This window comes from Scyliorhinus canicula, chromosome 20 (assembly GCF_902713615.1).
Source record: "Scyliorhinus canicula chromosome 20, sScyCan1.1, whole genome shotgun sequence".
Classification (NCBI taxonomy): Eukaryota; Metazoa; Chordata; class Chondrichthyes; order Carcharhiniformes; family Scyliorhinidae; genus Scyliorhinus; species Scyliorhinus canicula.
The window spans coordinates 362,326-387,316 of NC_052165.1; the positions used below are offsets into that span (position 1 = coordinate 362,326).

A 24,991-nucleotide genomic window follows, 5' to 3' on the forward strand; every position below is an offset into this window, starting at 1 on the left:
GTCCACAACTCCACCAACTTTAATGTCATCTGCAAATTTACTCACCCATCCTTCTGCGCCCTCCTCCAGGTCATTTATAAAAATGACAAACAGCAGCAGCCCCAAAACAGATCCTTGTGGTACATCACTAGTAACTGGACACCAGTCTGAACATTTCCCATCAACCACTACCCTTTGTCTTCTATCAGCTAGCCAATTTCTGATCCAAACTGCTAAATCACCCTGAATCCCATGCCTCTGTATTTTCTGCAATAGCCTACCATGGGGAACCTTATCAAACGCTTTACTGAAATCCATATACACCACATCAACTGCTTTACCCTCATCCACCTGTTTGGTCACCTTCTCGAAGAATTCAATAAGGTTTGTGAGGCACAACCTACCCTTCACAAAACCATGTTGACTATCTCTAATCAAATTATTCCCTTCCAGATGATTATACATCCTATCTCTTATACCAATATTATGGTCAGCACGGTAGCATTGTGGATAGCACAATTGCTTCACAGCTCCAGGGTCCCAGGTTCGATTCCGGCTTGGGTCACTGTCTGTGCGGAGTCTGCACATCCTCCCTGTGTGTGCGTGGGTTTCCTCCGGGTGCTCCGGTTTCCTCCCATAGTCCAAAGATGTGCAGGTTAGGTGGATTGGCCATGATAAATTGCCCTTAGTGTCCAAAATTGCTCTTAGTGTTGGGTGGGGTTACTGGGTTGTGGAGATGGGGTGGAGGTGTTGACCTTGGGTGGGGTGCTCTTTCCAAGAGCCGGTGCAGACTCGATGGGCCAAATGGCCTCCTTCTGCACTGTAAATTCTATAAAATTCTATAAACCCTTCCAAGACTTTGCCCACAACAGAAGTAAGGCTCACTAGTCTATCATTACCGGGGTTATCTCTACTCCCCTTCTTGAACAAGGTGACAACATTTGCTATCCTCCAGTCTTCTGGCAATATTCCTGTAGACAAAAATGACTTATAGATCAAAGCCAAAGGCTCAGCAATCTCCTCCCTAGCTTCCCAGAGAATCCTAGGATAAATCCCATCCGGCCCAGGGACTTATCTATTTTCACACTTTCCAGAATCGCTAACACCTCCTCCTTAAGAACCACAAGCCCTTCTAGTCTAGTAGCCTGTATCTCAGTAATCTCCTCGACAACATTGTCTTTTTCCTGTGTGAATACAGACGAAAAATATTCATTTAGCACCTCTCCTATCTCCTCGGACTCTACGCACAACTTCCCACTACTGTCCTTGACTGGCCCTACTCTTACCCTAGTCATTCTTTTATTCCTGACATATCTATAGAAAGCTTTAGGGTTATCCTTGATCCTACCTGCCAAAGACTTCTCATGTCCCCTCCTGGCTCTTCTTAGCTCTCTCTTTAGAGCCTTCCTAGCTAACTTGTAACTCTCAAGCGCCCTAACTGAACCATCACGTCTCATCTTTACATAAGCCTCCTTCTTCCTCTTGACAAGTGATTCAACTGCTTTAGTACACCATGGTTCCCTCGCTCGACCACTTCCTCCCTGCCTGACAGGTACATACTTATCAAGGACACGCAGTAGCTGTTCCTTGAACATGCTCCACATTTCCATTGTGTCCATCCCCTGCAATTTTCTTCTCTAGCCGATGCATCCTAAGTCTTGCCTCATCGCATCATAATTGCTTTTCCCCCAGATATGACTCTTGTCTTGCAGTACATACCTATCCCTTTCCATCACTAAAGTAATCATAATCGAATTGTGGTCACTATCACCAAAGTGCTCACCTACCTCCAAATCTAACACTTGGCCTGGTTCATTACCCAGTACCAAATCCAATACGGCCTCGCCTCTCGTTGGCCTATCTACATACTGCGTCAGGAAACCCTCCTGCACACATTGGACAAAAACGGATCCATCTAAAGTACTCGAACTATAGCGTTTCCAGTCAATATTTGGAAAGTTAAAGTCCCCCATTACAACTACCCTGTTACTTTCGCTCCTCTCCAGAATCATCCTTGCAATCCTTTCCTCTACATCTCTGGAACTTTTCGGAGGCCTGTAGAAAACCCCTAACAGGGTGACCTCTCCTTTCCTGTTTCTTAACTCAGCCCATATTACCTCAGTATTCAAGTCCTCATCAAATGTCCTCTCAGCCACCGTAATACTGTCCTTGACTAACAATGCCACCCCTCCCCCTCTCTTACCACCTTCCCTGAGCTTACTGAAATATCTAAACCCCGGCACCTGCAACAACCATTCCTCGCCCTGCTCTATCCATGTCTCCGAAATGGCCACAACATCGAAGTCCCAGGTACTAACCCATGCCGCAAGTTCACCCACCTTATTCCGGATGCTCCTGGCATTGAAGTAGACGCACTTTAAACCACCTTCCTTCCTGCCGGTACACTCCTGCAACTTTGAAACCTTACTCATGACCTCACTACTCTCAACCTCCTGTGTACTGGAGCTACAATTCAGGTTCCCAATCCCCTGCTGAACTAGTTTAAAACCTCCCGTACTGCGCTGTAATGTTCTATCCACCGTGTCCATACTCCTCATAATGTTCTACACCTCAATCAGAAGGCGATAGGAACAGGAGGAGGCCATTCGGCCCCTCGAGCCTGTTGAATAGGATCATGGCTGATCTGACATTCCTCACATCCACTTTCCTGCCTTTTCCCATATCCTTCGATTCCCTTTCTGATCAAGGACCTATCTGAGCGTTAAATATACATACGGACCCTGCCCCCACAGCTCTCTGTGACAACACGAGGACCCTGCCCCCACAGCTCTCTGTGACAACACGAGGACCCTGCCCCCACAGCTCTCTGTGACAACATGAGGACCCTGCCCCCACAGCTCTCTGTGACAACACGAGGACCCTGCCCCCACAGCTCTCTGTGACAACACGAGGACCCTGCCCCCACAGCTGTCTGTGACAAGGAGTTCCACAGACTCACAACCCCCAGAGAAGAAATCCCTCCACACCTCAGTCTGAAATTGACCCCCTTTATTCTGAGGCTCTGCCCTCCTGCCCCAGACTCTCCGATGAGGGGAAACATCATCTCAGCATTTACCCTGTCATTTACCTTAGTTCCTCTCATTCTTCTGAACTCCAATGAGTAGAGTCCCAACCTGTTGAATTTTTGCTCATAAAACAATCCCATCATACTGGGGACCAGCCTAGTGAACCCTCAGTAAACCGTCTACATTAACTAAGGGAACCAGAACTGTTCCCAGTGCTCCAGATGTGGCGTCACCTGTACCTTGTACAGCTGCAGAATGACTTCCCGACTCACATCCCCCTTAGTCGTCTTTGCTCAAAAGAAAACAACCTGAGCCTATCCAGCCTCGGTTTAAAGCTCAAACACGCAATAAAGAGGGCTAAAAGGGGTCATGAAATATCTTTGGCTAACAGGGTTAAGGAAAATCCCAAAGCCTTTTATTCGTATGTAAGGAGCAAGAGGGTAACTAGAGAAAGGATTGGCTCACTCAAAGACAAAAGAGGGAATTTATGCGTGGACTCAGAGGAAATGGGTGAGATTCTTAATGAGTACTTTGCATCGGTAATCACCAAGGAGAGGAACATGATGGATGTTGAGGCTAGGGATGGATGTTTAAATACTCTAGGTCATGTCGGCAGAAGGAAGGGGGAGGTTTGGGGTATTCTATAAGGCATTAAGGTGGACAAGTCCCCAGGACCGGATGGGATCTATCCCAGGTTGCTGAGGGAAGCGAGGGTCGAAATAGCTGGGGCCTTAACAGATATCTTTGCAGCATCCTTGAGCACGGGTGAGGTCCCGGAGGACTGGAGAATTGCTAATATTGTCCCTTTGTTTAAGAAAGGTAGCAGGGATAATACAGGGAATTATAGACCTGTGAGCTTGACATCAGTGGTAGGCAAACTGTTGGAGAAGATACTGAGGGATAGGATCTATTCACATCTGGAAGAAAATATACTTATCAGTGATAGGCAGCGTGGTTTTATGCAGGGAAGGTCATGTCTTACAAACCTAATAGAATTCTTTGAGGAAGTGACAAAGTTAATTGATGAGGGAAGGGCTGTAGATGTCGTATACATGGACTTTAGTAAGGCGTTTGATAAGGTTTCCCATGGCAGGTTGATGGAAAAAGTGAAGTCGTATGGGGTTCAGGGGTGTACTAGCTAGATGGATAAAGAAATGGCTGGGCAACAGGAGACAGAGAGTAGTGGTGGAAGGGAGTGTCTCAAAATGGAGAAGGGTGACTAGTGGTGTTCCACAGGGATCCGTGCTCGGACCACTGTTGTTTGTGATCTACATAAATAACCTGGAGGAAGGTATAGGTGGTCTGATTAGCAAGTTTGCAGATGATACTAAGATTGGTGGAGTTGCAGATAGCGAGGAGGACTGTCAGAGAATACAACAAAATATAGATAGATTGGAGAGTTGGGCAGAGAAATGGCAGATGGAGTTCAATCCAGGCAAATGCGAGGTGATGCATTTTGGAAGATCAACTTCAAGAGCGGACTATACGGTCAATGGAAGAGTCCTGGGGAAAATTGCTGTTCAGAGAGATCTGGGAGTTCAGGTCCATTGTACCCTGAAGGTGGCAACGCAGGTTGATAGAGTGGTCAAGAAGTCAGACAGCATGCTTGCCTTCATCGGACGGGGTATTGAGTACAAGAGTCGGCAGGTCATGTTACAGTTGTATAGGGCTTTGGTTCGGCCACATTTGGAATACTGCGTGCAGTTCTGGTCGCCACATTACCAGAAGGATGTGGATGCCTTGGACGGGGTGCAGAGGAGGTTCACCAGAATGTTGCCTGGTATGGAGGGTGCTAGCTATGAAGGAAGGTTGAGTAGATTAGGATTGTTTTCATTGGAAAGACAGAGGTTGAGGGGGACCTGATTGAGGTCTACAAAATTATCAGAGGTATGGACAGGGTGGATAGCAACAAGCTTTTCCCAAGAGTGGGGGTGTCAGTTACAAGGGGTCACGATTTCAAGGTGAGAGGGGGAAAGTTTAAGGGAGATGTGCGTGGAAAGTTTTTTACGCAGAGGGTGGTGGGTGCCTGGAACGCTTTACCAGCGGAGGTGGTAGAGGCGGGCACAATAGCATCATTTAAGATGCATCTGGACAGATATATGAACGGATGGGGAACAGAGGGAAGTAGACCTTGGAAAATAGGAGACAGGTTTAGATAAAGGATCTGGATCGGCGCAGGCTGGGAGGGCCGAAGGGCCTGTTCCTGTGCTGTAATTTTTCTTTGTTCTATCCCCAGCAATGTCCTGGTGAATCTCCTCTATTCCCTCCAATGTAATCGTATCCTTCCTGTAGTGAGGTGACCAGAACGACACACAGTACTCCAGCTGTGGCCTCACCAAAGTCCTGTACAGCTGCAACATCTGTGGACAAGTACCTCAAGATCCCTCTGTTCCTCTGTGCTTCCTAGTGTCCTGCCATTCATTACACACCCCCTTATCCTCTTTCTCCTTCCAAAGTGCATCACATCACATTTTGCAGGGTTAAATTCCACCTGACACTGATCTGCCCATTTGACCAATCTGTGTCATCTGAAAATTTACTTATCATCCCCCTCGCCCCCTCATCACCCCCTTCACATTCTCATCTATATCGTTTATCACAGAACAATAAGGGAGCCAGCACTGATTGCTCCGGTACATCACCTAACGCCGGAGTGTGTAACTCCATTCACACAAACAGCCTTCTATCACCACCCTCTGTCTCCTATCACTCAGACAGTTTTGAATCCAACTTCCCAAGTTACCTTGTTTCCCAAGCGCGTTTGCGTTTTTCATAAACCTCCCACCTTGTCAAAAGCTTTACTGAAATCCATATAAACTACATCAACGTCACGACCCTGATCTACACCTGGTCAACTCTTCAAAAAATTCAATTCAATCTGTCAGGCATGACTACCCTCTGACAAAGGCATGCTGACTATTCCTGATCAAACCTTGCCTCTCCAAGTGGAGATAGATTCTCTCCATCAGAATTTTCTCCAATACTTTCCCAATCACTGATGAGACTCACTGCTCTGTAGTTCCCTGGTTTATAATCTTTATTATTATTGTCACAAGTAGGCTTGCATTAACACTGCAATGAAGTTACTGTGAAAATCCCCTAGTCACCACATTCCAGCGCCTGTTCAGGTACACAGAGGGAGAATTCAGAATGTCCAATTCACCAAACAAGCACTTCTTTCAGGTCTTGTGGGAGGAAACCGGAGCATCCGGAGGAAACCGACTGTGGTAGTATGACTAGGGGCATTACGGTACCTGGGAGTGTGAGCTGCCGTTGGTGCAGAGGACTCGCTGCCCATTGGCCCAGGTATCGTGTGTCTCTTAGCCCGATTGGCTAAGGGGAAGGTAGCTCTGCCTACGAGGCAGGGTATAAGAACCCGTGGTCCCCGGCAGCCAGCCATTCTCCTGTACATCTGCTGCCGGGTTCACTTCTTGCTAATTAAAGCCTTTTGTTCGGACTTCACCTACGTTTCGTGTCCATTGATTGTGCATCACCCACGCAGACACGGGGAGAATGTGCAGACTCCGCACAGACAGTGACCCAAGCCGGGAATCAAACCTGGGACCCTGGCGCTGTGAAGCAACTGTGCTAACCACTGTACTACCGTGCCACCTAACTCTGAAAAATGGAGCCACATTAACTGCCTTCCAGCCTCTGGCACATCCCCTGTGCCCAGAGAAGAATTAAAAACTTGTGTCAGAGCCCCTGCAATCTTCTCCCTCACCTCCTACAGCAGCCTGGGACACAACTCATCTGGACCTGGGGATTTGACCACTTTTAAGCAGACCAAAATGTCCAGTACCTCCTCACGCCCTGGGTTAAACTGTTCAAGAACCTCACAGTCCCTCTCCCCGAATTCTGTACCTTCATCCTCCTTCTCCCGTGTGAAGATAGATGTGAAGTACTCGCTAACACCCTACTAATGTCCTCAAGCTCCACACACACATTTCTCCTTCGTCCATAATGGCTCTTAATCTTTCCCTTAATAGATTGATAGAATATCTTGTGATCCTCCCTAATCTTCCCCACCTGTGCTTTTTCATGCCTCATCTTTGCAGAATCGGACCCTGTTTCGCTGACAGAATCGGACCCTGTCTCCCTGGCAGAGTCGGACCCTGTCTCGCTGGCAGAGCCGGACCCTGTCTCGCTGGCAGAGTCGGACCCTGTCTCGCTGGCAGAGTCGGACCCTGTCTCGCTGGCAGAGTCAGACCCTGTCTCGCTGGCAGAGTCGGACCCTGTCTCGCTGGCAGAGTCGGACCCTGTCTCGCTGGCAGAGTCAGACCCTGTCTCGCTGGCAGAGTCAGACCCTGTCTCGCTGGCAGAGTCAGACCCTGTCTCGCTGGCAGAGTCAGACCCTGTCTCGCTGGCAGAGTCAGACCCTGTCTCCCTGGCAGAGTCGGACCCTGTCTCGCTGGCAGAGTCAGACCCTGTCTCGCTGGCAGAGTCAGACCCTGTCTCGCTGGCAGAGTCGGACCCTGTCTCGCTGGCAGAGTCGGACCCTGTCTCGCTGGCAGAGTCGGACCCTGTCTCGCTGGCAGAGCCGGACCCTGTCTCCCTGGCAGAATCGGACCCTGTCTCGCTGGCAGAGTCGGACCCTGTCTCGCTGGCAGAGTCGGACCCTGTCTCGCTGGCAGAGTCGGACCCTGTTTCGCTGGCAGAGTCAGACCCTGTCTCGCTGGCAGAGTCGGACCCTGTTTCGCTGGCAGAGTCAGACCCTGTCTCGCTGGCAGAGTCGGACCCTGTTTCGCTGGCAGAGTCAGACCCTGTCTCGCTGGCAGAGTCAGACCCTGTCTCCCTGGCAGAGTCGGACCCTGTTTCGCTGGCAGAGTCGGACCCTGCCCTCACTGTTCTGGAATACTACACACAACTACATTTCAAAAGAAGGATTGACAATCGGATGAAACTTTTGTTAAAGGGATAGTCTGCTCCGGATGTAGCACAGCTACAGTCAACAGCTGATGGAGATGGAAATTGTGTTTGTTTACAATTGTTTATTTCTTACAGTTTTCCCAGCTGATAAAGATCTCCCAAACCTTGACTCCTGCCAAGTTCCCACTCATCGACCAGACCTTCTTCCCCAACCACAGGGAGATGGTGAGTATTACCCAAGCCGGCTTTCCTGACTTTTAAATGTTGCAAGAGCTCTCCCATTTATTCGTAAGTGATGGAGAAAGATTAGGGAAATTTTCTCTTTAGGAACAGGGAGTAGTTTTTTATGAAGCTGCTCTCAAACATGCTCAGTGGAAATCTAGATTTTGCTCAGTCATTTAAGAGCACATCCAATGTCATCTTTGTTTAATTCAGTGTTTGGTTAAGGCATGTCAAATTTCACTTCTCATTTGACAAGCCCTGGTTGCGAGTTTGGGGAGGTTTCAGATTCTCGGACTATCCACTCTGATATTTTTGTTCTCGTTTTATTGCCTCTGTGAACTGAATCCTCCCCCACTTTGTTTTTACTCTTCAACAAACATTAAATTATCCAGTTCCACAGCCATCACTGTGCTGCCTTCTTTCTGTTCTCATTTAAGGAGGAGAATGCAACATACTTATTCACTTTTAATGAGTCTCCTTGGACTCTCTTTAATGGTTAATACATAAAATGAAGCAATTGTCAACAAAGGTGAGGAAAAGAGAGACATAGACCACATTGCTGTGATAGAAATAAAGTAATTTTACTGTTTAGAGGACACTATAAAAGTGACACTGGAAAGTTATTTTTTTGAAAAGAATTTACATTCATGGAATATAAAATTCATAAATACTGCAGAGAACTCTGCAAACAATGCTGTAAATTTAGTGACAAGTACATTTCTTCAAGAAAGCTTTATTTCATCAAATCGTTTTTGTCCTCTGTTCCTAAACCCCTCTCTGCCCCCCCCCCCTTCCAAATCCACATTAGACAGATAGACACACAAACGCAAACAACCCACTCCTGCTCTCTGCCAACTGTAGATAAGACACATTACAAGCATATTTACATCATCATATTAGGAAAAAAAACAGATTTTACAAAGATAAATCAAATGAAATAATTGTAAAGAGCTTTTAATTATTTTATTCCCATCAGTATTCCTTTTGTACCTATCCAGCTTTGAGGAGCCCATACTGCAGACATGACAATACCTTTCAAACAATAATATATGTTATCCATGAGGATGAAATGTCCACTTGTGCAGAAGTATACTGTATGAAATATAGCTTATGTTAATCATTTTTTAAAAAGTTGTAAATAGAAAGGTGTTTTGTTCTTGATGCAGTTTTCTAGGTGACCTTTGTTCAGAATGTCTGCCGATGGGGTGTTGACACCTGTGTGAAAATATGGGGAGCTATTTGGGAATTTATATTCTCCAGGAAAGTGGGGGTGGGGGGTCTGCAAAGCCAGATGATGGTTATTTATATTGTATGACACAAAACAGTTATTTGATATCCTAGTTCGCTCACATCAGATGGTGCTGCTCTGCTTTCTAACTGGTGGTACAAATAGTTTATTACAAATGTTCTGCAGATGTGTGAATGATGCTCCCTATTGCCTCAGGCACAGAACATTCTTTGTGAGCATTTGGTACTTTGTGTTCATGTAACAACTCCACTAAGTTTCGCAGGTGCAATTTTGCACATGGAAACTCTCATCGCCCTGATTTTGTTTGCTCAGCTTTTGAAGCATCTTTTGCTTCAAATTTACATTAATGGTGCTGCATAAAATTGGAAGGAGTTTTTTTTTGAAGAATCACCTTTGCCATCTTCTTGGATATTTACTCCAATCTTCAACATGATGGCCTCAAGAGGTGGAAAGACAGGAAATTATTTGGGACCCCAGACCCTACTTCCCTCCTGGCATTTAGATGCACCCATTGAGGAAAGAGGGGATGGTGATGGGGGCGGGAAATCCCCTGTTGCACAAAGAAGCTGTGAGAGATTTGAATATTCGCCACAGAAATATCCATCAAATATTGAGTGGAATGTGAGAAGGGAATGGCCCCATTCAGTCAAATACCATTTTTAGAATTTGGATAGAGATCTTAACCAGTGTTTTGGGCATCACAATTCTGCAATTATATCAATTTTTAAACAGAAAACCGGTAGCGTTTGTTAAATGGCAGTTCAACTCCTCTGAAAGGAGCTTGGATATTAATGAACACAGCTAATGGCTGGTGGTTTCCTGCTATTGGCTGCTCATCAACAAGCCAGTGACAATATCCCTTTATCCACATGGCGCAGAACCATGAAAACGTGGAGGTGGAATTCTGCTGTTCGGATCAAGGAGATGGTTTCAGATATGTAAATGAAGCCAGCCAGTCCCATGACGTTAGTCGCCAAAGGGTTCAGAGATGTTGAGATTGGCTATCCAGACCAGAGACGGGGTGGGGCGGGGGGGACACATTTATGCAATTTCTCCCAAACTGAAATCATTCCAAGCTTGCAGATTAAAATGCCTTTCAGAAACCCACCAGATAGATTACAGGGTTGTGTTGCAAAATATATTTGGTTATCAATTACTTAAAATGCATTCTGATGCCAAATAAATGATCTCTTTCTCAGCAGACAGATGGATGTGGGAATTTGAGAATCTTTTGTTTTTCAAATAATAAAAACAGTTCAAAATATCTTTGCCTGAACCTTTGGGATAAAGGCATCCACCAATGTGCCACCTTGATAAAGGGCAGTTACTATGCCACAAGACACTGCATTATTAAAATATATATAAAGCTCAGTAATATATTTATTACTGCAAGGAGTAAGTCTGAAGCAACATTGATTGGCATGGAGTCAAATGGCCCAAGCACTGGGCAATTTAAGAAGTCATAGAAAACAAGAAAATAAATGGCCTAGAAGTCTGTGTTTGATGTGCTAATGCTGGGAGTCAGGCATTTAATCATTGCTGTGTCACACAAGATGGCTGCCCTTGCTGGCCAGCATATTTTACAGAGAAAGATCCCATTCAGGGGTCTGTGGCATTGATCCTGGTCTTGTCTGTGGGCGCTGCACCTCTATACCAACTGCAATAACCCTCCTTCTGTCGGATACAAATATAGTGTTTAGCCTGGTGCCCCATGTATCCCTGGTCAGACAGCAGATCAGTCCAAAGGCACTCGTTCTTCGCTGTCACGAAACACGGCAGGTAATAACAGGGTTTAATCTGCGGAGATATGAATGAGACAGAGAAATGTTATACATTTCTCAGAGAGAACACATTGTCGACAAAACTGTCTATTTAAAACTTTTACACTGAACTTCTCAAGTGGAATAAGTTGGAAACATTACATATCCAAACAATGTGTAAACACTGCATTAATATCAGAAGTAGTACAGTCAGTAACACTAGTTATTGCTTCTATTACCCCAGCATTCTTTACTGACCATAAACCAGCGAACTTGTATGAATTAATTCCTCCTAACTATCACTCTATATGGGTGATTGTTTCTTTTCTAAATCCATTCTCTCGCACAATTGCCAGAGGTACCGCCATAAAAACACAGTATTGGATGGGAATAGTTAAAGAGCAGAGAGTGAGTGCTGTGTTCTGTACCTTGCAGTTACAGCCATACTGGTAACGATGGTTAAGACCCTTGCGTTGTGACAGGGTCAATCTGTCCCATGGCACAATGAAGTTACACACTCCAGTGTAGACTTTTCCATCATAAACTCTTCCTGTAAATGAACGAAAAAAAGTCATTTAGCAGCACGTGCTCCTTCTCACAACACTGTCTTCTCGTTGACACATAAAATGCACTGGAATATACAAGCCTCTGCAAATGGTGGACGTATGCCTAAGTCTGCCAGTGCTGGCTGGTAAACAGGAAGTAGAGATAGTTTTAGATTTTGCATTGTGGTAACTGAGGCGATTTCCACCTGCCTCACGTGCACTGTTCGCTCCAGAGATTATTCCAGGTTAACCCAATTGTGATGATTTTTGGTTTCCTGATGTTCTAATGAGCTATGGTTTGCAGGAATTAGCAGCAGTTGGGAGGGGGGTTGGGGGGGGTTCTGCTACTGCAGGATTCTGGTGGCTGGCAATAACTTCAAACAGAATTGACAAACTTCTGTAACTTGCTGTGAGGAGGGTTAGTACATAACCACAAATTGATCTGCTCATAATCAATTGCACTCTGTGGTGTAAATCTTTTCATTTTCTGAAGGACTTTGCCAGTCCTGACAATGTTCAGTGTCTGTGGGATCCGAAGAGGATGACACCAGAGGATTGTTACAGAGAACGATCCAACAGGACAGATTCCAGTGCATTCAGGGAGTCAAATCCTTCACAGCAACAAAGGAACAATAAACACAGCCCTAATTTCTCATTAATCTCACTTACTGCCGTTCTCACCTTACCCCCAAATGCCTTCCCCCCCCCCATAACAACAATTCCCATCATTCTTTCCTGGACCTGTTTATACTCTCGGCTTCATTCCTGGTAACTGCTTCACGGTCTTTGGGAGTGAAAATGTTCTGTTTGATTTCCCTCCTTACTCAACTCTAATGTTTAACTTGTATTGTGTGACATTTGAACTTGAAGTGAATAATCTACCTGCATTAACTTTGTTAATTTCCTTTATCATCTTGTAAACTTTAAGTCACCTCTTTTTCAAAGAGAACACAATTATTTTTCACAGACTTTCTACATAACTTAAATTCCTAATACTTGGAATTATATTTAATGATCAGCTTTGTATTTTTCCAAGAGCAAAGGACGTGCTGGAGCCACATCCTGGGGGGTTACCATTGACCAGAAACTTAACTAGACTGACCATATAAATACTGTAACTGCGAGAGCAGGTTAGAGGCTGGGAATCGTGCGGAGAGTAACTCACTTCCTGACCCCCCCAAAGCCTGTCCACCATCTGCAAGGCAGAAGTCAGGAGTGTAATGGAATACTCTCCACTTGCCTGGCTGAGTGCAGCTCCAACAACACTCAAGAAGCTCAAAACCATCCAGGACAAAGCAACTCTGCTTTATTAGCACCCCATCCACCAACTTTAACATTCCCTCCCCCATCAATGCACAATGGCAGCTAGGTGTACCGTCTACCGGATGCACTGCATTAACCACGACTGTTACCACCTCCGGAAAGAACAGCAGATACATGGGAACACCATCCCCTGGAAGCTCTCCCCCAAGCCACACATCCTGACTTGGGAGCTCAGAATGGCTCTCCTTTACTCACACTGGGTTAACATCAACACTGTGGTTGGACTGCAGCAGTTCGGGGAGATGGCAAACCAGTGCCTTACAGGGCAGTTAGGGATGGACAACATCCTGTGAATGAATAAATAACACAAAACATACGTTTCATAGAATCATTCAGAACTGAAGGAGGCCAGTTGGTCCATCATAATCATGATGTGGAGATGCTGGCGTTGGACTGAGGTGGGCACAGTAAGAAGTCTTACAACACCAGGTTAAAGTCCAACAGGTTTGTTTCAAACACGAGCTTTCGGAGCGCTGCTCCTTCCTCAGGTGAATGGGGAGGTATGTTCCCTCGCCATACCTCGCCATTCACCTGAGGAAGGAGCAGCGCTCCGAAAGCTCGTGTTTGAAACAAACCTGTTGGACTTTAACCTGGGGTTGTAAGACTTCTTACTGTGCCCATCATAATCATGTCAGCTCCAATAGAGCCTCCAATTAGTGTCAGTTCCATGATCTTGAGCCATTTAAGAGTGAGGTTTCAGAGGCTTGTTGGGGAATTTCAGTGATCTCACTACTTTAGTATCCCAGTCAGGATGTGTTCTGTCCTGCAACAGGTCACAGGCTGGATGCCAGGTTCATGTTTATTTAAATATGCTCTTGTCATTGGTGGACTTTGTAAATATATATTTATAAATCCTGGGCAAAATCTTACCTGCTTTGAATCATTGAGCACAATATTAAACTCCTGGAAATCAAACTGGACTCCAGGGGTGGGATTCTTCCGAATCCCCGCGATGGCCTGACGGCGGCATAAAAAACGGCACAAACCACTCCTGCGCGGGCCGACCAGAAGTTGCAGAATCCTCCGTAATTCCGGGGGCTAGGTCGGAGCCGGAGGGGTTGGCGCCATGAGTTAGCGCATGGCCTGACTGGCCGGCTTGGTTCCGCGCATGCGCAGACCGTCCGGCATATTTTAGCGCATGCGCAGGGGGGTGTCTTCTCCGCGCCGGCCATGGCAGAGCCCTACAGTGGGCGGCGCTGAAGGAAGAAGTGCTCCCATGGCACAGGCCCGCCCGCAGATCGGTGTGCCCCGATCGTGGGCCAGGCCACAGTGGGGGCCCTCCACGCCCCCGAGGACCGTCCCAGCTGGCCTACCAACCAGGTCCCGCTGTGCGGCACCGTGTCCATTTCACGCCAGCGGGACTGGCCAGAAACCGATGGCCGCTCGGCCCATTGGGGCCCGGAGAATTGCCGGGGGGGGGGGGGGCCCAGCCAACAGCACGTGGCGGCGTGGCGTGAACCCCGCCCACACCCGAAAACCGCCGCCAGAGAATACGGCAGCCGGCGGCAGGGCAGGAATCACGTCGCCCGGGGATTCTCCGACCTGATGTGTGTGTATGGGGGGGGAAGGGGGGGGGTCGGAGAATCCTGCCCTACATTTCCCAGTAAGGAAGCTCTTGGGTAGTCACCCTCCCAACGCCCCTGTTTAACTAGCTGAACAAGCTGCTGTATCCTCAGATACTCAGCCTGGCTAATGACAGTTAAACGTTAAAAATTCCAAATTTATGAAAGGATATGTTTCAAATATTGCTCTGGAAATCAAAATATATCCTCTGCTGTGAGGTCAGTTACTGTGAAAATGTTGACCAATGTTGTCACTTACCTGTGATCAGATACTGGAATTTGTTCACCTGTAGCCGGACACCACACAGGCTCTCTGCAGCTTCTGTGTAGATATACTGAACCTGCTGCATTTTGCTGAAACCACGGTACATCTACGGAAGAAATATCATTGTGAGCAGCAATACAGTCAATTACTTTGATTGGAGGTCTGTATATGTTACACTTATAGAGAGGTAGGGTTTGGGTTTGGGTCAGTGATTACATCGACTCAGCGAGCAATCTGTATCAGCAGTGATGTCAAAGGACAAATACCTACTCATAGAGAATGACGGAGAGTTAATTCAGCTGATGGTTTGCTCTATGGAGCGATACAGAGCTTAAAACTGGCAAAAAGCATGAAAACAGGTCATTCTTAGCAAGGAGGTTCATTTAGCTTAAAGAATTCTAAAATTAGAGCTCTCAGCTGGAAGAAGAGTGATGAAATGGCACAGTTCCTGGAGTGGGAATAAACAGACTGTGGCCTAATTCAACAGAATTCCCATTATTGGTGGTGATGGGAGAATAGGGTCTTGCATTGGTGTGTTTATGGGCAGCTAAAGGATGTGACAATTGGGAGCTTTATTACTCATTTCTTTTTAGGATTCTTTTTAATGGACAGGTGGGCCAAAATCCAGGTCGCTAAAATAATTTTTTATCTTGCTTTTAATTCACAAGATTATGTGTTTAAATTTCAGAGCGGCGAAAATACAAGTTTTATTTCCAAAGCACCTTTAACAAAATGAAACATCCCAAGATGCTTCGCATTGGATGCTTGGAGAGGTGTTGGAAGTGAATTCTAGAGCCTAGGGCCTAAGCATCTGAAGATACAGTCACCAATTGGAATGCAGAAGAGGAAATAAATCTTGGAGAAGCTTACTGAGATAGGAGGGTTAAGGCCATGGAGGGATTTGAGAACGAGGATGAGAATTTTAAAATCAAGACATTGCTTGACTAAGAACCAGTGTCAGTGAGCCAGCTCTGCGGTGATAGGAGAACAGGACTTATTATGGGCAACATTGTTTTAGATGACCTGAGGATTACAGAGGACAGAATGTGGGAGATGAGACAGGAGTGAAATCGACACAGTGCTACAGAATAATCAGCTGATCTCCCCTTTTGAGGGGAGAGCTGACTGGTGGTGATTTAAACTGGGGGTCACCACACCTCAGGTGAAGGTTGAGAAGGCGGGGCCTTCATGGATAACCTCAGCCGACACGGGAATTGAACCCACACTGCTGGCCTCGCTCCACATCACAAACCAGCCGAACAATCAGCTGAGCGAACCGAGACTAGAGAGGGTTACATTACAATAGTCGAGTCGAGAGGTGATTAGGGCTTGGACGAGGATTTCAGCTGCAGTAGAGCTGAAACGGGATGAAATTGAGTCATGTTATGGAAGTTCAAACAGGTGGTCTTAGCAACGGGTGATCTTAGCAACGGGTGATCTTGGCAACGGGTGATCTTGGCAACGGGTGATCTTGGCAACGGGTGATCTTGGCAACGGGTGGTCTTCACATTGGGTGGTCTTAGCATTTATATTTACACTAAAACATTAATTGGAGGGAAAGAATAAGCCTGTAAGGCACAAAACTCAAAGAAAAAGCAGTTCATTTTCACCAGCTTTTTAATGTCTTCACCGGCTTTGTCAGTCAGCTGCACTATCTGATGTTTCACAGTAACTTCATTGCAGTGTTAATGTCAACCGACTTGTGACGCTAATAAAGATTATTATTACTTATAAAATGGCTAAATTATTATGAAATGATTATGATCTGTTGCCAAAAATGTGCTACTATATTTAAAACTTACTATTTAATTTAAACCTGTATTTGAAAGAAATAAAAAGATTGTCTATGTCCCTTTGGTTTATGTCGTGGCCGATATTGCAAATAACGTCATACGAGTTAGGACAAAACCTAAACCGAGATGTTAGAGCAGTTTTGTGGAGGAGGTAAGCCTGTCAGTGCCTTAGTGAGACTTTTTAAATGCATCCTATTTCAATATTTCAGAGCTGGGTGGTAAGAAATTCTCTGAGATCACCTGTTCACAAATGGTATCAGGTTCTGCCAGACAAATTAACAGGGAAATTTCTTAAAGGCATCAAATTCAATCCTTTACGTTAAGGCTTCAATTTCTTTTCAAAATCTTTTGTGCATGAAAGCAAAATCCCTGGAGCGCTTTCATTCCTACCCTTCAACACATTGTGACGTGTAACCTGTCCATTGGCAATGTTATCAACAGGTGGGACAGCAGCAGGGTAGGCTAACAACCTCACTGTGCCCTAGTGTATCTCCCATCTGCCAATGAATGGGGTCTGACAACCTCACTGTCCCCAAGTGTATCTCCCATCTGCCAATGAATGGGGTCTGACAACCAAATGGTCTTTGTCTATTCTAGGGGTTTGCCACCTCCTGTACTGAAAATACTGGGTTAAAGTGAATAATTCTGGTATTCTGCAGCTACTGCAATGCAAGTTCTTATACCTGTGCAACATGTACCAAATGCAAAGGAACGGTTCACCCCCATGTGGTATGTAGCTCATGCTTCTCGGTTTCCAAGATATTATCTGATATTAAATATCTTCCAAATGTTTAATTGAAAGGGGTAGGCCATGGCAGAAGAACTCAAATCTGTGGTGTGCTCCATGTGGGACACTGAGATCATTTCCAGTGCCCAGGATCAGCATGTGTGCAGGAAGTGTCTCCAGCTGCAGTTCCCAGAAGCTTGGGTTTCGGAGCGGGAGCGGCGGCTGAGGACACTGTGAGGCGGAGAGTGTCGTGGAAAGCACGTATTGAGAGGCGGTCACACCATAGGCTCAGACTCCACAGGCAGGAAGGGAATGGGTGACCACAGGCAGAACAAGAGAGCGAGGTAGGTAGTGCAGGAATCTCCTGTGGCCATTTCCTGCAGAACAGATATGCCGTTTGGATACTGTTGAGGGGAATGGCCTCTCAGGGGGAAGCAGCAAGTCAAATTTGTTGCACTGCAGTTGGCTCTGCTGCAGAGGGGAGGAGTAAAATGTGTGGGAATGCAATAGTTATTCAATTGTAGGGGAATAGACAGGCATTTCTGTGGCCGCAAACGAGACTCCAGGATGGTCTGTTGCCTCCCAGGTGTTAGGGTCAAGGATGTCTCGGAGTGGTTACAGGACATTCTGGAGAGGGAGGGTTAACCGCCAGTGGTCGTGGTACACGTGGTCAGTACCAACAACGTAGGTAAAAAAAGGAATGAGGTCCTAAAAGCAGAATAAAGGGAGTTCTGAAGGAAGTTGAGAAGTCGGACCTCAAAGGCAGTGATCTCAGGATTACTCCCAGTGCCACATGCCAGTCAGAGTACAAATAGCAGGATGTCTGAAGAGATGGTGTGAGGGGGAGGGTTTCAGATTCCTGGGGCATTGGGACTGGTTCTGGGGGAGGTGGGACCTGTACAAACTGGACGGGTTACACCTGGGCAGGATTGATGTCCGAGGGGGAGTATTTGCTAGAGTGGTTGGGGAGGGTTTAAACTCAAATGGCAGGGGGAGGGGAATCTGTGCAAGGAGTCAGAGAAAGAGGAGGCAAGGACAAAAACAAAAGGCAGAAAAAGGAATAAGAAAAGTGATAGGCAGAGAAATCAAGAGCCAGAATCAAACAGGAACAAATATTGCAAAATGGGACAAGTAATGTTAAAAAAACAACCCCTGGGCTTTGTGCCTTAACACACGGAGCATTCGCAATAAAGCGGATGAGTTTATTGAGCAAATAGATGAAAATGGAAATGATGTAGACATGGCTGCAGGGTAACCAGGGATGGGAACTGAATGTTCAGGGGTATCCTGTATTTAGGAAGGACAGACAAAAAGGAAAAGGCAGTGGAGTGGCAGGGCTGGTTAAAGATTAAATTGAGACAATAGTGAGGAAGGATATGAGCTCCTACAATGTGGACTCTGTATGGGTAGAGCTGAGAAACACCGAGAGGCAAAAAACATCAGTGGGCGTCATTTATAGATACCCCAAACTGCAGTGGTGATGTTGGGAATTGCATTAAACAGGAAATTAGAGACGCATGTGATAAAGGAACATCTGTAATTATGGGTGATTTTAATCTGCGTCTAGATTGGAAAATTAAATTTGTCACAATACCGTGGAGGAGGAATTCCTGGAGTGTAGACGGGATGATTTTCTGGACCAATACATTGAGGAGCCAACTAGAGAACTGGCCATCCTGGACTGGGTACTGTGTAATGTGAACGGAATCATTGGTAATCTAGGTGTGCGAGACCCCTTGGGGATGAGCAATAATAAATATGATAGAACTTTTCATCCGGATGAAGAGTGATGTAATTGATTCTGAGACTAGGGTCTTGAATCTTAAGAAAGTAAACTACGATAAAATAAGGCGTGAGTTGGCTGACCGATTGGGGAATGTTATTTGAAGGGATGACAGTGGATAGGCAACGGCGAACATTCAAAAAGCACACGGGGGAACTGCAATTATTGTTTATTCCTGTTTGGCACAAAAGTAAAATGGGAAAGGTGGTCAATCCATGGCTTACAAGGGAAATTAGGGACAATATTTAATCCAAGGAAATAGCATATAAATTGGCCAGAAAAAAAACAACAGACCTGTGGATTGGGAGCAGTTTAGAATTCAGCAAAGAAGGACCAAGGGATTGATTAAGAAGGGGAAAATACAGTACGAGAGTAAGCTTGCAGGGAACATAAAAACTGACTCAAGGGCCGGGATTCTCCCCTACCCAGCGGGGCGGGGGGGGGGGGTCTGGCGTGTCAGAGTGGCGTGAACCATTCCGGCATCGGGCAGCCCCAAAGGTGCGGAAGTCTCTGCACCTTTAGGGGCCAAGCCCTCACATTGAGGGGCTAGGCCCACGCCAGAGTGATTCCCACTCCGCCAGTTGGCGTGAACAGCCTTTGGCGCCATGCCAGCTGGGGCCGAAAGGACTTCTCTGGCCGGCGTAAGTCCGCGCATACGCCGGAGCGTCAGCGGCTGCTGACGTCATACCGGTGCATGCGGAGGGGAGGGGGGTCTCTTCCGCCTCCGCCATGGTGAAGGCCCGCCCCCCGATCAGTGGGCCCCGATCGCGGGCCAGGCCGTCGTGGGGGCACCCCCCCGGGGTCAGATCGCCCCGCGCTCCTCCCCCCCCCCCCCCCCCAGGACCCCGGAGCCCACCCGCGCCGCCAATCCCGCCGGTCAGGTAGGTGGTTTAATCCACGTCAGCGGGAGAGGCCTGTCAGCGGCGGGACTTCAGCCCATCGCAGGCCGGTGAATCGCCGCAGGGAGCCCGCCGACTGGCGCGGCGCGATTCCCGCCCCTGCAGAATCTTGGGGGGCGGAGAATTTGGGTCGGGACGGCGGGGGCGGGATTGACGCCGGCCCCGGGTGATTCTCCGACCCCCTCGGGGGGGGGGGGGGGGGGGTCGGAGAATCGCGCCCAAGGTTTCTATAGGTACGTGAAGACCTTACAGTCAGAAACAGTGGAATGTATAATAGGGGACAAAGAAATGGCTGAGCAACTAAATACATACTTTGGTTCTGTCTTCACAAATGAGGACACAAATCAGGGCCCAGAAATGTTGGGGAATGAAAGGTTTAGCCAGAGGGAGGAACTGAAGGAGATGAATATTAGTAGAGAAATAGTGTTGGGGAAATTGATGGGATTGAAGGCTGATAAATCCCCAGGGCCTGAAAATCTGCATCCCAGAGTCCTTTAAGAAGTGCCCCTAGAAATAGTGGGTGCAATGTTGATCATCTTCCAGGATTCTATATTTTCTGGAACAGTTCCTGCATCAATAACCTGGTAGATGGCGAAGTGATATCAATAACCTGGTAGATGGCGAAGTGATATCAATAACCTGGTAGATGGCAAAGTGATATCAATAACCTGGTAGATGGCGAAGTGATATCAATAACCTGGGAGATGGCGAAGTGATATCAATAACCTGGTGGATGGCGAAGTGATATCAATAACCTGGTAGATGGCGAAGTGATATCAATAACCTGGTAGATGGCGAAGTGATATCAATAACCTGGTAGATGGCGAAGTGATATCAATAACCTGGTAGATGGCAAAGTGATATCAATAACCTGGTAGATGGCGAAGTGATATCAATAACCTGGGAGATGGCGAAGTGATATCAATAACCTGGTGGATGGCGAAGTGATATCAATAACCTGGTAGATGGCGAAGTGATATCAATAACCTGGTAGATGGCGAAGTGATATCAATAACCTGGTAGATGGCGAAGTGATATCAATAACCTGGTAGATGGCAAAGTGATATCAATAACCTGGTAGATGGCGAAGTGATATCAATAACCTGGTAGATGGCAAAGTGATATCAATAACCTGGTAGATGGCGAAGTGACATCAATAACCTGGGAGATGGCGAAGTGATATCAATAACCTGGTAGATGGCGAAGTGATATCAATAACCTGGTAGATGGCGAAGTGATATCAATAACCTGGTAGATGGACTCAGTTTGGGTTCCAGCAGAACCATTAGGCTTTGCACCTGATCACAGCAGTAATCCAGACATGGACAGAAGAGAAATTGTAATCCTAATATCCCAAATGAGGAACTGGGTGATAACACAGTGCTGTTGATCTGTAATGTTACAGTGATGTTGATCTGTAATGTTACAGTGATGTTGATCTGTAATGTTACACTGATGTTGATCTGTAATGTTACAGTGATGTTGATCTGTAATGTTACAGTGATGTTGATCTGTAATGTTACAGTGATGTTGATCTGTAATGTTACAGTGATGTTGATCTGTAATGTTACAGTGATGTTGATCTGTAATGTTACAGTGATGTTGCTGTTGATCTGCAATGTTACACTGATGTTGATCTGTAATGTTACAGTGATGTTGATCTGTAATGTTACAGTGATGTTGATCTGTAATGTTACAATGCTGTTGCTGTTGATCTGCAATGTTACACTGATGTTGATCTGTAATGTTACAGTGATGTTGATCTGTAATGTTACAATGCTGTTGCTGTTGATCTGCAATGTTACACTGATGTTGATCTGTAATGTTACAGTGCTGTTGATCTGTAATGTTACACTGATGTTGATCTGTAATGTTACACTGATGTTGATCTGTAATGTTACAGTGATGTTGATCTGTAATGCTCCAGAGTTGTTGATCTGTAATGTTACAGTAATGTTGATCTCTAATGCTCCAGAGATGTTGATTTGTAATGTTACAGTGCTGTTGATCTGTAATGTTACAGTGATGTTGATCTGTAATGTTACACTGATGTTGATCTGCAATGTTACAGTGATGTTGATCTGTAATGTTACAGTGATGTTGATCTGTAATGTTACAGTGATGTTGATCTGTAATGTTACAGTGATGTTGATCTGTAATGTTACAGTGATGTTGATCTGTAATGTTACAGTGATGTTGATCTGTAATGTTACACTGATGTTGATCTGTAATGTTACAGTGATGTTGATCTGTAATGTTACACTGATGTTGATCTGTAATGTTACACTGATGTTGATCTGTAATGTTACAGTGATGTTGATCTGTAATGTTACACTGATGTTGATCTGTAATGTTACACTGATGTTGATCTGTAATGCTCCAGAGTTGTTGATCTGTAATGTTACACTGATGTTGATCTGTAATGTTACAGTGCTGTTGATCTGTAATGTTACAGTGCTGTTGATCTGTAATGTTACACTGATGTTGATCTGTAATGTTACAGTGCTGTTGATCTGTAATGTTACACTGATGTTGATCTGTAATGTTACACTGATGTTGATCTGTAATGTTACAGAGATGTTGATCTGTAATGCTACAGTGATGTTGATCTGTAATGCTACAGTGATGTTGATCTGTAATGTTACAGTGCTGTTGATCTGTAATGTTACACTGATGTTGATCTGTAATGTTACAGTGCTGTTGATCTGTAATGTTACACTGATGTTGATCTGTAATGTTACACTGATGTTGATCTGTAATGTTACAGAGATGTTGATCTGTAATGCTACAGTGATGTTGATCTGTAATGCTACAGTGATGTTGATCTGTAATGTTACACTGATGTTGATCTGTAATGTTACAGAGATGTTGATCTGTAATGCTACAGTGATGTTGATCTGTAATGCTACAGTGATGTTGATCTGTAATGCTGCAGAGATGTTGATCTGTAATGTTACAGTGCTGTTGATCTGTAATGTTACAGAGATGTTGATCTGTAATGCTACAGTGATGTTGATCTGTAATGCTACAGTGATGTTGATCTGTAATGCTGCAGAGATGTTGATCTGTAATGTTACAGTGATGTTGATCTGTAATGCTACAGTGATGTTGATCTGTAATGTTACACTGATGTTGATCTGTAATGCTACAGTGATGTTGATCTGTAATGTTACAGAGATGTTGATCTGTAATGTTACAGTGATGTTGATCTGTAATGTTACAGTGCTGTTGATCTGTAATGTTACAGAGATGTTGATCTGTAATGCTACAGTGATGTTGATCTGTAATGTTACAGAGATGTTGATCTGTAATGTTACACTGATGTTGATCTGTAATGTTACAGTGCTGTTGATCTGTAATGTTACAGAGATGTTGATCTGTAATGCTACAGTGATGTTGATCTGTAATGTTACAGAGATGTTGATCTGTAATGTTACAGTGATGTTGATCTGTAATGCTACAGAGATGTTGATCTGTAATGCTACAGTGATGTTGATCTGTAATGCTACAGAGATGTTGATCTGTAATGTTACAGTGATGTTGATCTGTAATGCTACAGAGATGTTGATCTGTAATGTTACAGTGATGTTGATCTGTAATGTTACACTGATGTTGATCTGTAATGCTACAGAGATGTTGATCTGTAATGCTACAGAGATGTTGATCTGTAATGTTACAGTGATGTTGATCTGTAATGTTACAGTGATGTTGATCTGTAATGTTACAGAGATGTTGATCTGTAATGCTACAGTGATGTTGATCTGTAATGCTACAGTGATGTTGATCTGTAATGCTGCAGAGATGTTGATCTGTAATGTTACAGTGCTGTTGATCTGTAATGTTACAGAGATGTTGATCTGTAATGCTACAGTGATGTTGATCTGTAATGCTACAGTGATGTTGATCTGTAATGCTGCAGAGATGTTGATCTGTAATGTTACAGTGATGTTGATCTGTAATGCTACAGTGATGTTGATCTGTAATGTTACACTGATGTTGATCTGTAATGCTACAGTGATGTTGATCTGTAATGTTACAGAGATGTTGATCTGTAATGTTACAGTGATGTTGATCTGTAATGTTACAGTGCTGTTGATCTGTAATGTTACAGAGATGTTGATCTGTAATGCTACAGTGATGTTGATCTGTAATGTTACAGAGATGTTGATCTGTAATGTTACACTGATGTTGATCTGTAATGTTACAGTGCTGTTGATCTGTAATGTTACAGAGATGTTGATCTGTAATGCTACAGTGATGTTGATCTGTAATGTTACAGAGATGTTGATCTGTAATGTTACAGTGATGTTGATCTGTAATGCTACAGAGATGTTGATCTGTAATGCTACAGTGATGTTGATCTGTAATGCTACAGAGATGTTGATCTGTAATGTTACAGTGATGTTGATCTGTAATGCTACAGAGATGTTGATCTGTAATGTTACAGTGATGTTGATCTGTAATGTTACACTGATGTTGATCTGTAATGCTACAGAGATGTTGATCTGTAATGCTACAGAGATGTTGATCTGTAATGTTACAGTGATGTTGATCTGTAATGTTACAGTGATGTTGATCTGTAATGTTACAGTGATGTTGATCTGTAATGTTACACTGATGTTGATCTGTAATGCTACAGAGATGTTGATCTGTAATGCTACAGAGATGTTGATCTGTAATGTTACAGTGATGTTGATCTGTAATGTTACAGTGATGTTGATCTGTAATGTTACAGAGATGTTGATCTGTAATGTTACAGAGATGTTGATCTGTAATGTTACAGAGATGTTGATCTGTAATGTTACAGTGTGCTGGGGACACTGTTCAATGATTATGGTTCCATTCAGCGTGAAGTCCCAATTTTGACTTCAGCATTACTGACAGTTCAGAGAGGACAGCACAGGAAGGCAATGGAAGTCAGGGCTCTGGAGGCTGATTACAAAGTAGCATCAGTTGTGTCATCTCTTGTTGGAAAACTATTTGCTTCTC

The 24,991-nt window shown here is 45.0% G+C and overlaps 2 protein-coding genes across 2 annotated transcripts in view; one reads left to right on the top strand and one right to left on the bottom strand.

Moving 5' to 3' along the window:
* The window catches only part of LOC119955139 (synapsin-3-like), a 475,326-nt gene that overhangs the window by 289,939 nt on the left and 160,396 nt on the right, over positions 1-24,991 (top strand). Inside the window, 1 exon segment of the mRNA XM_038781056.1 lies at positions 8,010-8,099. Within this exon segment, the coding sequence (XP_038636984.1) occupies positions 8,010-8,099 (90 nt within the window).
* Positions 8,552-24,991, bottom strand: part of LOC119955141 (metalloproteinase inhibitor 3) — a 60,674-nt gene continuing 44,234 nt past the window's right edge. The window contains exons 3-5 of the mRNA XM_038781058.1: positions 14,795-14,906; positions 11,534-11,655; positions 8,552-11,142 (exon numbers count right to left, since the gene is read on the bottom strand). Coding sequence (XP_038636986.1) covers positions 10,945-11,142; positions 11,534-11,655; positions 14,795-14,906 — 432 coding nt within the window. The 3' untranslated portion in view covers positions 8,552-10,944. The remainder of the gene's footprint in view (positions 11,143-11,533; positions 11,656-14,794; positions 14,907-24,991) is intronic.